The sequence below is a fragment of the Chiloscyllium plagiosum genome, chromosome 20 (assembly GCF_004010195.1).
Source record: "Chiloscyllium plagiosum isolate BGI_BamShark_2017 chromosome 20, ASM401019v2, whole genome shotgun sequence".
NCBI lineage: Eukaryota > Metazoa > Chordata > Chondrichthyes > Orectolobiformes > Hemiscylliidae > Chiloscyllium > Chiloscyllium plagiosum.
In genome coordinates, this window is record NC_057729.1 from 25,722,468 (window position 1) to 25,737,842 (window position 15,375).

At 39.9% G+C, this 15,375-nt stretch overlaps 1 protein-coding gene across 4 annotated transcripts in view; it reads right to left on the minus strand.

Annotated features, from left to right (window-relative positions):
• The window catches only part of ada (adenosine deaminase), a 59,046-nt gene that overhangs the window by 3,490 nt on the left and 40,181 nt on the right, over window positions 1–15,375 (minus strand). For 2 of the 4 annotated variants that reach the window (XM_043710311.1, XM_043710312.1), the window contains exons 7-10: window positions 10,996–11,067; window positions 7,099–7,200; window positions 6,850–6,917; window positions 215–344 (exon numbers count right to left, since the gene is read on the minus strand). In XM_043710311.1, coding sequence (XP_043566246.1) covers window positions 215–344; window positions 6,850–6,917; window positions 7,099–7,200; window positions 10,996–11,067 — 372 coding nt within the window. The remainder of the gene's footprint in view (window positions 1–214; window positions 345–6,849; window positions 6,918–7,098; window positions 7,201–10,995; window positions 11,068–15,375) is intronic. The other 2 variants (XM_043710313.1, XM_043710314.1) reach the window with 1 other exon arrangement.

The following is a 15,375-nucleotide window of genomic DNA, read 5'->3' on the forward strand; positions in this document are numbered from 1 at the left end:
TAAAATTCAAGAAAATAAATCTACCGCAATATTAAGTTGACTTATAAATTTAATTGTTACATTTTAGAAACTCGTAACCTAGTCCTTTATAAACACAATAAACTTCACTATGAAGTAATATGCATTTTTAAACTAGGAAAATGCATTTGCTAAGAAACTAAGTAGAAAACAGATTATATTTAATTTATGGGCTAGAAGTGCAGCATTGACTTACCGCTTCCATGAAATCATCTTCTGTGAAACCCATGTATTTTGAGGCAATACAATAATCCTTATCTAGCGTAGATTTGAATATCAATGGATCATCAGTATTCAGAGAATAATTTGCTTTGTCTTCTCTAAACCTGTGAATATTAAATGTTAGAAGGATCAAAAACTTTAACATTCATAGAATGTCACATATGACACATCTGCACTGTGAATACAATGGAATCATGTTATAGAACATAGAACAATACAGTGCAGAACAGGCCCTTTGGCCCTCGATGTTGCACTGACCTGCGAACTATTCTCTGCTTGTCCCCTACACTATCTCAAAATCTTCCATGTGCTTATCTAAGGATTGTTTAAATTTCCCTAATGTGGCTGAGTTGACTACATTAGCAGGTAGGGCATTCCATGCCCTTACCACTCTCTGCATGAAGAACCTGCCTCTGACATCTGTCTTAAATCTATCACCCCTCAATTTGTAGTTATGCCCCCCTTGTACAAGCTGACGTCATCTTCCTAGGAAAAAGACTTTCACTGTCTACCCTATCTAATCCTCTGATCATCCCCTCTTAGCCTTCTTCTTGCCAATGAGAACAGGTTCAAGTCTCTCAGCGTTTCCTAATAAGATCTTCCCTCCAGACCAGGCAACATCCTGGTAAATCTCCTCTGCACCTTTTTGAATGCTTCCACGTCCTTCCCGAAATATGGGGACCAGAACTATACACAATATTCCAGGTGTGGCTACACCAGCGTTTTGTATAGTTGGAGCATGATATTGCAGTTCTGGAACTCAATCCCTCTACGAATGAAACCTAACACAACGTATGCCTTCTTAACAGCACTATCCACCTGGGTGGCAACTGTCAGGCATCTATGTACATGGACTCCAAGATCCCTCTGCACATCCACACTACCAAGAATCTTTCCATCGACCCAGTACTCTGCCTTCCTGTTATTCTTCCCAAAGTGCATCACTACAACTTTGCCCCATAGGTCATCAGTTCTATCCCTCCTTCCAGCCTTTTCTATAACCACAGCCAGCTGTGAATGTTTCATAATTTACTGTCATATTTTGAAATAATAAGAATGTAAACAATAGGAACACAGCTATACATTTCAGCCCATAGTCATGCACAACTATCTGAAAAGATCATGGATGATCAGATTGTGGTCTTAAATTCATTGCTCTGTCTGCACTCATACTCTTAACTCTCTTATCAGTCAAACATCTGTCTAACTCAGCCTTGAATATCTTCAAAGACTCATTCTCCATTCTCTCTGTGTAAGAGAATTTCAAGACCAAAAATCTTCCCATTCTTCTCATCTCCATCTTAAATGGGAGATATCTAATTTTCAGTGCCTCTAGCTCTAGAAGCCCCCATGAGAGAGACCATACCCACAGAACTTTATGTTTCAATGTGCTCACCTCTCATTCTAAGCTCCAACGGGAACAGCCCAACCTACCTCATGAGACAACCTTCATTCCGAGAAACAGTCTGGTGAACTCTCATTGAACTGCTTCCAGCTCAAGTGTTTAGTAGTATGTACAGAAAAACTATACACAGCAGCATTTCACTGTAGCCTGTACAGCTGTAGCAAGACTTCACTACTTATTTACTCAATCGCCTTTATAATAAAATCCAATATTCCAATTATGAATTGAATTACTTCTTTTACCTGCATAGATACCTGATTTGTCTAAATATTCAAAGCCAATGAGGTAAATCAGCTTGAGAGGCCTTGTTTTTTTTTCAAAAGTTGGAGCAATAGAAGCATCCTGAATGGGTGGGGTCAAGCTCACACAGAACCAGGATTTTTAATTTTAGCTTTCTGCAATTGCTGGGAGCTTGAAGCTGAATGTAGAAGCTCTTATTCCTCTTTCTGTTACAGCGAAAAGCTGGGGTTCTCTTCTTGCTGCTATAATTGAGATAATCTATTTTACTGAATTTGCCTTTGCCAAGGGGGTATTTATGGGATATTACTATATTGGAAGTTAATTAGTAGTAATTAATATATCTATTATTTTGTTAAGCATTTTGATAGCATTACAGTTAAGCTAATTGTTTTATTTTTATTTTGTCTGTATTTTAACTTTAAAAGCAAAATAAAGTGTGTTTTGCTTAAAGTCGAGTAGTTTGAGCAATCGAGTTACATATGGAATGCAATGCCTGGCACTTGATTTAAAATTTTTTTTAAATGTCAGGCTCGAGACTATCTTCTTTTTATATTCTAAGGGGATTTGGTCTGGTCCATAATAAGACATACACAAATACTCGAAAAAACTTTACCAAACATTATTTCCCTTTCACAAATCCATGTTGAAGCTGCCTTGTTGTGGTATGACATCCTAAATGTCTTGTTACTATCTCCTCATAATGTATTTATGGATTTCCCAATGACAGATGTTAAACTGACCATTGTACCATGTGCTAACACATTGGAAAAGCAAGTTGATATAATTGATGTCATTGTCGTAAACCCATTGTTGCTGCCCCTTCTTTGACATGCCATTCGTTGCTCATTGATCCACTGCCTGCTCCATTGTCTACTCTCCTCATCACACAACTCTTTCTTTTCTTCACTGCCCCACTCATTCTCACTTAAATGTCTGCTATTTCCATCACTGCACTCCTCCCCATTCTCTGCCTCATTTATTGTTCCCACTGACTGCCTGGCTCACTGCTTCAATCAGTGAATGGACAAGAAGTGAGGTGATGGATTACACAGTGGAAGATTTTTCTAACAGGTCCTCAATGTTTTGTAATTTGTTTCAAGGTCACCAGGCTGCTTCACTAAATAAATCTAAAGCATGGATTGGTATTGCATGAAATCACTCATTTTAGAATGTCCTTTACATCTAAATACAAAAAGTTACTGGTACAAGCATTAAAAAAATATTTTGTGCAAGTCATTACATAAGCCTTTGACATCATTGGCAGTGACACAGACACCATCACTGCATAGGTGGTGAGAGTAAACCTGTAAACACAGCCTAGAATGCACCAAAGTTTCCAGGTTTCCTTCATTTTCTCTTGAATACATTTGCAGTTTTCCAATTTCCTGGGAATTTCTAGAATCTGGGGAGTTCTGGAAGGGTACAAATAATGCACCAACTTCTTTTCAGGCTCCAGAAAGTAGGCGTCCAACTGCAGGGGACTTTTACTCCCATTAGTTTTCACACAGTGTTTTTTCCCTCGTGATGGTGATTGTTTTGATTTCTTTCCCCACCCCCCAAAACCTTTATTTTCTACCATTCATTAGATGTTTTCTATATCTTCAATTGGGAAGTCAAATACAAATTATTTATTCAATCATTTATTTTCTTGATTTCCATTATCAATTTCCCAGTTTCATGATCTAAGAGAATGACAATTAGCTATTCTTCTCCTTTTCATATACTTGTTGAAGATTTTGTTGTCCATTTTATATTTCTTGCTAGTTTTTTCTCATATTCTATTTTCTCCCTTTTTTGTAATTAGTCATAGAGATGTACAGCATGGAAACAGACCTTTTGGTCCAACCCGTCCATGCCGATCAAATATCCCAACCCAATCTAGTCCCACCTGCCATCACCTGACCCATATCCCTCCAAACCTTTCCTGTTCATATACCCATTCAAATGTCTCTTAAATATTGCAATTATACCAGCCTCCACCACTTCCTCTGGCAGCTCATTACGTACACGTACCGCTTTCTGCATGAAAGAGTTGCCCCTTAGGTCCCTTTTATATCTTTCCCCTCTCATCCTAAACCTATGACCTCTAGTTCTGGACTCCCCAACTGCAGGAAAAAGACTTTGTCTACTTATCCTATCCATGCCCCTCATGTTTTTGTAAACTTCTATAAGGTCACCCCTCAGCCTCCGACGTTCCAGGGAAAACAGCCCCAGCCTGTTCAGCCTCTCCCTATAGCTCAAATCCTCCAACCCTGGCAACATCCTTGTAAATATTTTCTGAACCCTTTCAAGTTTCACAACATCTTTCTGATAGGAAGGAGACCGGAACTGCACGCAATATTCCAACAGTGGCCTAATCAATGTCCTGTATAGCCACAACATGACCTCCCAACTCCTGTACTCATTACGCTGACCAATAAAGGAAAACATACCATATGCCTTCTTTACTATCCTATCTACTTGTGCCTCTACTTTCAAGGAGCTATGAACCTGCACTCCAAGGTCTCTTTGTTCAGCAACACTCTCCAGGACCTTACCGTTAAGTGTATAAGTCCTGCTAAGATTTGCTTTCCCAAAATGCAGCACCTCGCATTTATCTAAATTAAACTCCATCTGTCACTTCTAAGCCCATTGGCCCACCTGATCAAGATCCCGTTGTAATCTGAGGTAACCTTCTTTGCTGTCCACTACATCTCTAATTTTGGTGTCATCTGCAAACTTACTAACTATACCTCTTAAGATCATATCCAAATAATTTACATAAATTGTGAAAAGTAGTGGACCCAGCACTGATCCTTGTGGCACTCCACTGGTCACAGGCCTCTATTCTGAAAAACAATCCTCCCCTACCACTCTCTGTCTTCTACCTTTGAGCCAGTTCTGTATCCAAATGGCTAGTTCTCCCTGTATCCCATGAGATCTAACCTTGCTCACCAGTCTCCTATGGGGAACCTTGTCGAATGCCTTACTGAAGTCCATTTAGATCACATCTACCATTCTGTCCTCATCAATCCTCTTTGTTACTTCTTCAAAAAATTCAATCAAGTTTGTGAGACATGATTTTGCACACATAAAGCCATGTTGACTGTTCCTAATCAGTCCTTGCCTTTCCAAATACATGCTCATCCTGTCCCTCAGGATTCCCTCCAACAACTTGCCCACCACCGATGTCAGGCTCACCGGTCTATAGTTCCCTGGCTTGTCCTTACCATATTTCTTAAACAGTGGCACCACGTTATCCAACCTCCAGTCTTCCAGCACCTCACCTGTGACTATCGATGATACAAATATCTCAGTAAGAGGCCCAGCAATCACTTCCCTAGCTTCCCACACAGTTCTAGGGTACACCTGATCAGGTCCTGCAATCTTTTGCTGGTCTCAAAATATGTTCCAATCTTCTGGATCACTACAGTTATTACAGAACAGTATATCTTCTTTTTCTGTCAGATACCACCCTCAACCTCCTTAGTTAGCTATGGATGGTTCATCTTTCTTAATGATATTTAGCTTTGTTGTGAATTATGAAATACCTCTTATATGTTTGTGCCTCCTTCCCTAATGTCTTATATTGTGATCTATTTTCCCAGCCCACTTTAGCCAACTCTATTTTCCTGCCTTTGTAATTGCCTTCACTTAAGTTAACAACATTGGCTTTGGATCCACATTCTTCCCCCTCAAATTCAATATAAAATACTGTCATGTTTTGTCCATTCTTACCCAGAATGTGCTTTACTATGAAGCCACTGATTAATTCTGTCTCAATAAATTATTGTGCAGAGTTTTGTTGTATTTCTACATCATTGACTAAACTTGGACATGTACCTCAGTACCGTACTTATATTTTCCAATTTCATCAGTGCACATACAACTTTCTCCTTTGGCTTCCAGAGCACAAATGTGCTTTAAAAAGTTATAAGAATATTTTAACGGCAGTAAACCTTCGACTACTCAAATCCACGTCCCATTTAACTACAGCATGGCTGACCTCCAGCTCAACTCCATTTACCCACCTTTCAGCCACATTCCTTGGTAGGTCAGCCACTTAAATCTATAAAACTCAATCTTGAACGTTTCAGGTGATCCAGCAATTGATGCCTTTTCAGTGGGACTGTCCACATTTCTTTTAAACTTTTGCATGAAAGTTTTCTTCCTGACATCACTCTTGAATGGTATTGTTGTAATTTTAATATATGTTCTTTTATTCTGGCACTGCCCACAAGAGGAAATTATGATATATAATATATTAAACCTACCAATTTGAAACTTCTAAGTTTAAGGGAATACAAGGCAATGGTAATTGTTATTGTCTGTCAATCAGAGAACATTCTCTTTAATGCTCCTCTTGGTCACCATGCCCATATCAATTTTCAGCTATTTTCAATTTGATGCATTTTTGTTTTGCTAATGACTTGAGCAGATTATTATGAAACATTTCCTGGAAGTCTACACAAACCCCAGCCATAGGCACACACCTATCTATTCTGATTAGGGATTTCAAGAAACTTAAAGGCAGGTAATTTTTTGGAAGAACCTCCTGATGTTCTATACAGTTTATCTCCAAATTCCCACATTCTTAACATCTAACAATGTGGGCACATTGTCTCCTGTCAGGCTGTCACCAGTAGATCCTGAGACCATCCGTTTGAATTCTTTTACAGTTTTCCACCTTGGTTGCAGGTAGATCAATCTCAAACATGATGCAAATTTACATCATCCTTGATGCACAGCACTGGAATTTAAAATGTTAAAACTCAATGCTACTAACTTCTGGTTTGTTATACAAAAATGAACAAATAGTAGGAAATTTTAACAAGTGAAATATTGTGACAATAGCTGAGTTTACTGAAAAAGCAACTACTCTTCAAATACTAATATATACTAATATGATTTTTTTTTTTAAATCCATTACGCAGGAATACTTTAACCACATCTCAGGCTCAACAGATAGAGAGACTTCTATTTACCTAATAGCTGGATGCTTCATTAAATCTGGGTCACAAGCTCCAGTGAGATAGCTAGACCAGGGGCATATCTAAAAAAGAAACAAATCATTAACTAAAACCTGTCACATCTTCAGCAGACAGAAACATACGGCCTGTTAACAGTCACGCAGAAGATCCTGACTTTTTGAGTGTAAAAAGATTCAATAATTGTCATCAAAATATTTACAGAAAAAAAGTTAAATGTTCAAAATATCTCCAGGAGCTGCCTACCTCAAAATGTATATTCAGTTTTAACAAACGCTTGTAGAGACAAAAATCGTCAATTGTGTGATACCCATGTCCAATTCGTTCAGCTTTCAAAACATCGACAGCCTATTGACAAATAAATCACAATAATTACATATAAGATAATAATTAAGTTGGTGGAAGCCAGCAGCAAAAGCTATAATTTCAAGCTTTCAGTAAGTAATATGAACATGAAAATACATGCTCTCCTTCCAGCACTGCCTTTTACAAAGTATCTTCATAAGGGTGCTGCAGTCACAGTATCTGAGGCACATGACAAGGAGATGGCACAGAAACTATAAGAGAAGAAATTCTCCCTTCTGCCTTCTTCCAATTTCGAGCCAGAAGTCTCTATGCTTCTTGATACTGACAGGAGAGTGTCTGGCAGGTCAACCAAAGCATTCAGCATCTTGGTCAGTACACTTTTCAGCATTCTCTAGCATGTTACTGGTAAAATCATCAACTGAGCACCCTGTGGTATAACCTTTCCCTCTTGCTTGGCTGCAGCCCACCCACTCCTAGCAATTCACAAGTGCAGATCTCCAAATCTAGACAAGTCTGCAGTGCCAGCATCTAAACTGGTAGTTGCAAATGACAGATGAAATGATGGAGATTGTATTCTCTCTCTCTTTCTCTCATGTGCTCTTTTTCCTGGAAAAACAAGAGATCCATGGTCGCACCATGAACAGCTTGCACTTTATGCCAGAAAAAAGGATATGGATCAGCCAAATGTTGTCATTTGACAGAAATATACTATCATTCTCAAGTTTCTAGTGACACTGGGTATGACAGGCCATGTTGCAGCAAACAGTGTGGACAACCACCTCCTCCACAGGGCGAAAGAGATGCATGCATCCTGATCCTCTCTACCAGGCTTCCCCGATTTCTGGCAGCTATGATAACATTGCTCTGTAAGGAGGAAGACAGAATGTCAGCAATTCTCTAACATTGTATTTGGATGATGTGCCTGAAATAGCTGGAGATATTGGAAAAAGCATGAGCTGATATGAGTCTGTCATCACTGGAATAAGAAAGTAAAAAGTACAATATCTGAAGTCCAGATTGTCAGGGAGTTCTGATAACTGATTGATAGCTATACATTGAGCTTGAGGATTTGGTGTTATCATGTGTATGAGGCCCTTTGAAGATGCACTCACTGATCTTGAAAACCCACATCAGATCAGTACATTTCTTGTGGCACTACAGGTGTATCCTCAGGAACAGTTGCTTTGGCTTCCCTGACCGCCTTCCAGGACCTTCTAGTTCTCAAATTTAAGCTCATGTATTTCCAGCCAACCAGCTGGCAGGAGCAAGACCTTTAGCTCCACATCTGTGAACATTAGAGCTCTTACATGTCCTGACTCACTGATTATGCAGTTTCCACTTTCAGCGAGTGTCAGCCAGCCTGCCTTTTAAGGGATAGACTTCCTTTAAGAAAAGCAGTCTGGCCCCACCACAAGATTAGCACATTCTGCTCAACTCCGGCTAGCCACCTCAGCATTGCCTAGCACAATGCTACAATCATTTATATCAAGTAGATAGCCTATTGCTGCCCACTTCAATGACAATTCAAGAAAGAGCCGTAATGAATGTTTAGACCAATATTTTTGACCACTATAAAAGGATACTGAGAACAAGTGATATCAATAATCATAAGCTTGGAGGTGGTGAACCTTTTTAAAAATGATAATGCGCAACAAAATGAATAATCACAAATGCAAGTAACAGTTACTTAAGGAAAGCCATCACAAATTTGTGACTGGGAAATCCTGTTTAACTTGCTTAAGCTTTTGGATGAAGTAACAGAGATGGTTGATGAGAATCATCATGTTGATTTGGTGTACATAGACTCCAAAAAGCATTTCATTAAGTGCGAAACAACAGACTTGAGATCAAAGTTAGAGTTCAGAGAATAAAAGTGAAAGTAGTAACATGAATAAGAAATTAGTTGAGCATCAGGAAACAGTGAACTGAGTTTTCTGGACTAAAGGAATGTTTACAAAAGGGGTTTCACAAGAATGTGTGTGAGGATCCTTTCTCTTCTTGATGTATATTTAGCAGGGCAGCACAGTGGCTCGGTGGTTAACATTGCTCCCTCACAGTGCCACGGTACCACATTCAATTCCACCCTCAGTTGACTGTCTGTGTGGAGTTTGCACATTCTCCTCATGTCTGTGTGGGTTTCCTTCGGGTGTTCTGGTTTCCTCCCACAGTCCAAAGATTTGCAGGTTAGGTGGATTAGCCATGGGAAATGCAGGGTTACAGGGATAGGGTCTGGAGAGCTGCTCTTCAGAGTGGCAGTGTGAACTTGATGGGCTGAATGGCCTGTTTCCACACTGTAGGGATTCTATATATTTATGACCTAGACCTTGGTGTAGTGGGCAAAATTTCATGTCATCTGGCAGTTTTGAAATTTGAAAGTATTATGAACTTCAAAGTGTGAAACTTCAAAGGACATCAACAGATTGATAGAATGGGTGGACAAGTGGCAGATGCAATTTAATAAAGATGTGTCAGGTGACTCATTTTGTTACAAAGGGTATAGACAGTCATAGAAATAAGGATGCTATTACTTCAGTTATACAGAGCACTGGTGAGAATGACATCTCAAATGCATTGGAGGTGGCCCAAAGGTGGCTTATTGGATCAATACCAAGAATAAGTGGATTGACTGATGAAGAGAGGTTAGGCAGGCTAGAATTGTTTCCATTGGAGTTTAGAAAAGGAAGGACTTGACTGAAGTGTATAAAGTCTGAATGGTTTGCTGCCCTTTTAGGACAGATATTGAAAATCATTTATCCCTATCATGATGTGTGAATTTGGAATTCTCTGCCTCAGATGGCAGTGGAAGCGGGCTCATTAAATATTTTTTTAAGGCAGAGGCAACTAGATTCTTGTCAGGAAAAGGAATCAAAGGTTATCAGGGATAGATGGGAATGTCCAAATTTGAAAGACAAACAGATAACTACGATCTGCTTGAATGGTGGAGTAGGCTTGATTGGTTGACATCTATTCCTATTTCATATGTTCAAATCAAACAAAGGGTAAAAGATCCAATTCTAAGAGGGGTACAGGAGTAGAGGGGCCTAGAGGTATATGTGCACAAATCCTTGAAGGTGACAAGAGAGGTTAAGAGTGCAATAAAAAGGAATGTAGCATATTTGACTTTATAGACAGGGCATAAAGAATAAAATGTGTTATTATAAAAATTCAGAAAATAATGGTTTGCAATCAATCTGATCACTGCATCCAGTTCTGGTTGACATACTTCTGGGAAGAGCTAGAGGCATTAGAGAGAGTGCAAAAAAAAGTACACAAGAATGAGATAGATTTTTCATCCCTGGAAACAGTTGCGAAGATATACTGGGGATGCTAGAACTTTTTCCCCAGGAGAGGAGACAATTGTGATGAAAATATAAGTATTCAAAAATCATGAGGAGTCTGAGCAGAACCTAATCTAAACAAAATATAGATAGGAAGAAACCATTCAAGAACCAGAAAGCAGAGATTTAAGGTAACTGGCAAAAGAACAAAAAGCAATGCAAAGGAAACCTTTTCATATGCATGGAGCGGTTAGGATCTGGAATGCACCAACAGTATGACAGTGACAAACTCAACCATGGCATTCAAAAAGAGAACTGGATTATGGCTGATATCTGATAAATGTGCTATGAAAAAAAACACGCACTAATGACACCAAGAGAATTGTTGTTACAGAGAACCAGACACAGTAGACCTCCATCATTTCTCAAAGAAAAGCTGATTTGGTGGCTAATAAAGACTACAATTTGCTGTCAGTACCATTTTGCATTAGGATTCAAAGTTCAAATTGATTTAAGATATAAAAAAAAAGGAATGAAATAACTACGTAAACTGCCTCACCTCTTTGACCACTGTAGAAGGTCCAACTTCACCTGCATGTACAGTTCGATGGATGCCACTCTTAAAAGCCTCCTGGTAAAGTAACAAACAAGAAAAGATACAGAAATGTCTGCAAAGAACCAGAACAGAATGGATCCTTCTTTTGATAGATATCTGCACTGCTCATTTGATAATGATGCCATTTCTGAAGTATTAAGAACTTGCATTCATATAATGCCTTTTGTGATGTCAAATACCCCAAATCGCTCAACAGTCAATTATCATTTGTTTTGAAGTGTGGTCGCCATGGAGTCATAGGGAAACACACAAAGAAATTCATATGTCACAAGATCACAGAAGTAGCCAGTTCTTAAATACTTGGGTAATCTGTTTTTTGCAGTGCTGGCTGAGGGAAAACAATACTATAGGAATCCAGAGAACTCACCTAAATAAAAGCAAATAACTAAGGATGCTGGAAATCTGAAAGACAAACAAAGTGCTGGAGAAACACAGCTGGTCTGGCATAATCTATGGAGAGAGAGGTGATGTTAACTTCTTAAATCCAGTGACCCTTTGTCAGCAAGTAGCTGAGAAAGGTGGTATTTATGTTGATCATAGGGGTGGGGTTGGGGGGAGTGCTTGGGTTTAAAATTTTTGCATTTCTTCTTTTGATAATGCTCCAGAAATATGAATTTGGGCTGTCTCAATTCAGATTATAATATTCCTGTTCGTTCAGAAAAACTACTTGGAAATCAACATTAATTTGGTAGTTTCACTGAGACCAGATGTAATGGCAGGATGACAAAAGTAATTAAGTGTTGCTAAGCGATTGGATTTGATATAGATTATGGATTAGCAGTGCTGGAAGAGCACAGCAATTCAGGCAACATTGAAATCGACGTTTCGGGCAAAAGATTAGACTAGAAACTTTTATTATGCAGTTTACCAGTCCTATCTACACCTGACTTTGAACTGATCGATGCAGGCTTGTGCTCAAAACAGGAAGTGATATACAGTGCAATACTTCGATCTGTGCAGCCTTATGAACATCTGCCTCAAATTTGCAGTTAGTCACCAAATGTCCCCAAATACACACCAAATAGTTTCGATATCACATTTGTAACTTAAAAAAAATTGGATTAAAAAAAAGAACAAAAGATAGCAAGAAAGTATTGCACATGGTGCACAACACAATAGATACACATAATTATGTAAGATAATGTAATGGGAGCTAGCTGCTTGATCTGCTACAGTTCATGTGGAGATGGTAAACTCAGTGTTGTTAGGAAAGAAGTTCCAGGATTTGGATTCCTATATAGTCAGGAACAGCAGCATGATTCCACATCAGGATATTGTGTGACTTGGAGGGGGGAATTGCTGGTGGTGATATCCCCTTGCATATGCTGCTCTTCTTCCTCTCAATGGTAGGAGTTGTGGTTTCAACTGTGTGAGGTTCTCTCATATCTCAGAGGTCGGAGATGGGGATGTTGAATTAAATTGAATTAGCTTTATTATTATAAGGTACCTAAGCATAGAGTCTTCAGTACAAGCTTTTAGGAGAAAAAAATGTTTAAAAAATTAAGAAATTAAAGAGGCTCAACCTTACAGATCTTAGGAGTAAATTAGAAAAGAGAGAGAAATAAAAAAGTTCAGAACAACTGTCCTTCCAACCCAGTCCACACTGGACCTAGCCTAGAGTCATCACCAGGCCTTGACTCCAGATTGCAACGGGGTTCCCCTTGAGGGTCTCAAGGTTGGGAGACCACTTCTGGAATCATTTTGAGACTGGTAGTCCTTGCTGATGCCATGTGGGGCCAAATGTCTGCCAAGGGCTACTGAAAGACCACCATGCCAGGTTGGGTGATTGAAATGTTGAGCTGAGGGACAACCGCACCAGGCCAAGAGACTACTATGCCAGGCCAAGAGTCGGCCAAGCTGGGCCGAGATATCGCCTAGTGGGCCGACTGCCACTATACTAGGCTGAAAGGACACCTCGCCAGGTCCACACAGAGGCTGAGAGTTCAAATCCACACTGAGGTCAGGAGTTCAGGATGTTACCAAGAAGAAAGAGAAAAATATCACAAAGAGAAAAAAAGAAATAAAAAGAAAGAAATGGATGGAGCAAACAAGCTCTGGCTGAAGCAACCTACTCCACTACCATCCCGCTCTGCTGCCATCCTACTCATTCTTGGATGCTAACACTTTTAGCAAGATTTTTGAAACTCGACCAGCCTTTGCTCATCATCGGAGATGATTTTGGTAAGTGCTCATCAGGCATTCTGGTAACATGAACTGATCACCATATCAGAATCCTTTGAGCTGAGTTTTTATCCGAGCCAGATGAGTCAAGGAGAGAATCACCATATTTGGAACATTGGGTTTACCAATTAATCTTGAGTAGTCTCTGCAAGCAGGTCATGAAAAAGTAGTGCCTGGAATATTCAGTTCATGTCTTACAAGTATAAAAGGAAGGATGATCACTCTGTACATCTTTGCTATTTGCTGACAGAATAATTCCTCTTCCCTATCATACAGTCTGATATTTTGTAATAGATAAAGCTGATCTTAGTTTTAATTTATTCAATTTGTCAACAATGAGAACTACTTCTAGGAGAGCACTGTGAAGTCAATACATTTGTTCACTGCTTCAAATGTTTAACCATTCACAATAATAATTGACTTCATAGTGCTTTCTGGGGCAGTTTGATAAATGACTTCAGTTTTTTCGATGCTGACAGTGAGTACAAAGTTGTCATATGCCAATAAGAAGCAGTAGATGGTACGACGCATTTCTTGATCTGATAAAGATTTTCACTCATCGTGACTCTGCAGTCATGACCACAGCTTCAGCATTTTGATTTTTGCCTGTACTCTCAAACAGATCCCAGGAACAGGCCCTTTGGTGCTCCAAGCCTGTGCTGCCAAATGTTGGCCTTCCATACCAAAACAGCCTTCACTTACAGGATCCGTATCTCACTATTCCCTCCCTATTCACGTATTCGTTCAGGTGCTTCTTGAAAGCTGCTGTTGCGTCTGATTCCACCACCTCCTCTAGCAGCACATTCCAGGTGCTCACCACCCTTTGTGTGAAAACCGTGCCTCACACATTTCTTTGAAACTTACCCCCTTGCACCTTAAACCTGTGTCCCCTAGTAATTGACCTCTCCAACTTGGAAGAAAGCCTCATACTCTTCTCCTCAAATTGGAGATTTTGCCATCTCTATGATACCTAATGTGGATTCTATTTCCCTAACAATAGGATGCTTCAGAAGGCATGACAGAGAACATTAGGCTTAACAAGACAGTAGCCACCGCCACTCTTCATGCTTTGCGAGTCAAAAAAGATCACAAAATGATCTACTATTCAACAAATTGGAGAACTTGCCACTTTGGAACCATTGTACAGAATGACAAATTTTCAGTACTGCCGTGTTGCCAAGATCTTTCAGAGATTCTCATGATTAACTATGTCAAAAACTTTAATCAGATAAACAAACTGGGCGGCACGGTGGCACAGTGGTTAGCACTGCTGCCTCACAGCGCCAGAGACCTGGATCCAATTCCCATCTCGGGCAATTGTATGGAGTTTACACATTCTCCCCATGTCTGCGTGGGTTTCCTCTGGGTGCTCCGGTTTCCTCCCACAGTCCAAAGATGTGCCGGTTAGGTGAACTGGCCATGCTAAATTGCCCGTAGTGTTAGGTGAAGGGGTAAATGTAGGGAAACGGGTCTGGGTGGGTTGCTCTTCGGAGGGTCGATGTGACTTGTTGGGCCGAAGGGCCTGTTTCCATACTGTAAGTAATCTAATTTAATCTAAAAATCTTAGTTCCGGTTCTGCTCTTGCCATTTTTCCTGGAGTTAACATGCAACAAACAGTCAATTGTCCCAGCTTCTTTTCTGAAATTGCACTTTAGAGGATTTTTAAAAATATCTGGTATTTATGACAAAACTCACCTCAGTCAGCGTAAAATAGATTGCGGTCATGTTTATTGGAACAATCTGAGATACCTTTGGTATATCCACTGCTTTTAATCCTTCTTACTGGTAAGTGTCTAAGTATCTGATACCATGTGAGGAAGAATCGTAGAATCCCTACAGTGTGGAAACAGACCCTTTGGCCCAACAAGTCCACACCGACCCTCCAAAGATTAAACCCACCCAGACCGAATCCCCTACTACTCTACATTTACCCCAGAATAATGCACCCAACCTACACTATGGGAAATTAAAATGGCCAATTCACCTGACCTACAAATCTTTGGATTGTGGGAGGAAACCGGAGCACCCGGAGGAAACCCACACAGACACTGGGAGATTGCCACCACTTCTGCCCTCACCAACGCCACTCACCTGCATTCTACTGACACGCCCCCCCACCCCACAGATCTCACTGTCACCAGG